Here is an 858-nt window from a genome sequence, read left to right as displayed (position 1 = left end):
GGGACGCAGACTATCGGGGGAGATGATCTCCATGAAAGACCTGGCGGCTTCGAACAAGGTGTCGCTGGCCATCATGCAGAAGCAGCTCTCGGAGTCGGCGAACGGATACCCCAGGACAGTGTGCGGCAGCTCGCGGCTCAACGGGTTCTCCGGGGGCGTTGGTGCTCTTGGGATCATGAACAACAGGCTGGCAGAGACTAGTAACTCCAGGTAGAAGAGGTGTGCGTTCAAGAGACAGTGAGAAATCAGCCCTACATTACTGTAACAAAGCCTGGTTGATGATCATAGGCAAAAACACGGTTTTTGAAAATAGATTCTCAATATCACTCTTGTTATGCATGATGTGCATGATTTCTTTGGATACTTCTGGTTGGAATGAACCTGTGGTGATAAATACTGGTGACGATGATGATGGTGACGATGATGGTAATAATGACGCTAGGTTATATGATGACGATGACATGAAGAGAGAACCACAGAGTCAAGTAAGAGCACCACCACAAGTTGATATGGAAGCATGGAGGCCATAATCCAACCCAGTCTCACAAAGAATTGTGACATATATAATGTTGATCCACTGCCTAAAAAGATGTTGTCGTTTCACAAAAATGGCGTTAAAATGGTTCAAAGCTGAAGGTAACGTTAACAGCCGGTAGAGGCGATCGCTAAAGTGGTCATTTAGCGTTAACGACAGTCTGATATTGAAGTAGGCCGCTAACGCGTATGGGGGGGAAGGGGTGGGATTGGTGGACCGTCCGGCAGCATCCTCGCCTTGCAACTTCCTCCTCGCGAGAAAGCCGGTGGAGGACCAACTTTGATAGTTCACAATTATTTTGGAGATTGTGTTGCTTAATCACC

At 47.7% G+C, this 858-nt stretch overlaps 1 protein-coding gene across 1 annotated transcript in view; it reads left to right on the top strand.

Moving 5' to 3' along the window:
- Positions 1-214, top strand: part of kcnk12 (potassium channel, subfamily K, member 12) — a gene marked incomplete at both ends in the record, with an annotated part of 21,766 nt that extends 21,552 nt beyond the window's left edge. The window contains one exon of the mRNA XM_083657992.1: positions 1-214. This exon is cut by the window's left edge and continues 670 nt beyond it. Within this exon, the coding sequence (XP_083514118.1) occupies positions 1-214 (214 nt within the window).
- Between the last annotated feature and the right edge of the window lie 644 nt (positions 215-858).

Source organism: Poromitra crassiceps (assembly GCF_964638095.1).
Source record: "Poromitra crassiceps genome assembly, chromosome: 22".
NCBI lineage: Eukaryota > Metazoa > Chordata > Actinopteri > Beryciformes > Melamphaidae > Poromitra > Poromitra crassiceps.
This window is presented reverse-complemented; position numbering and strand designations above follow the sequence as displayed.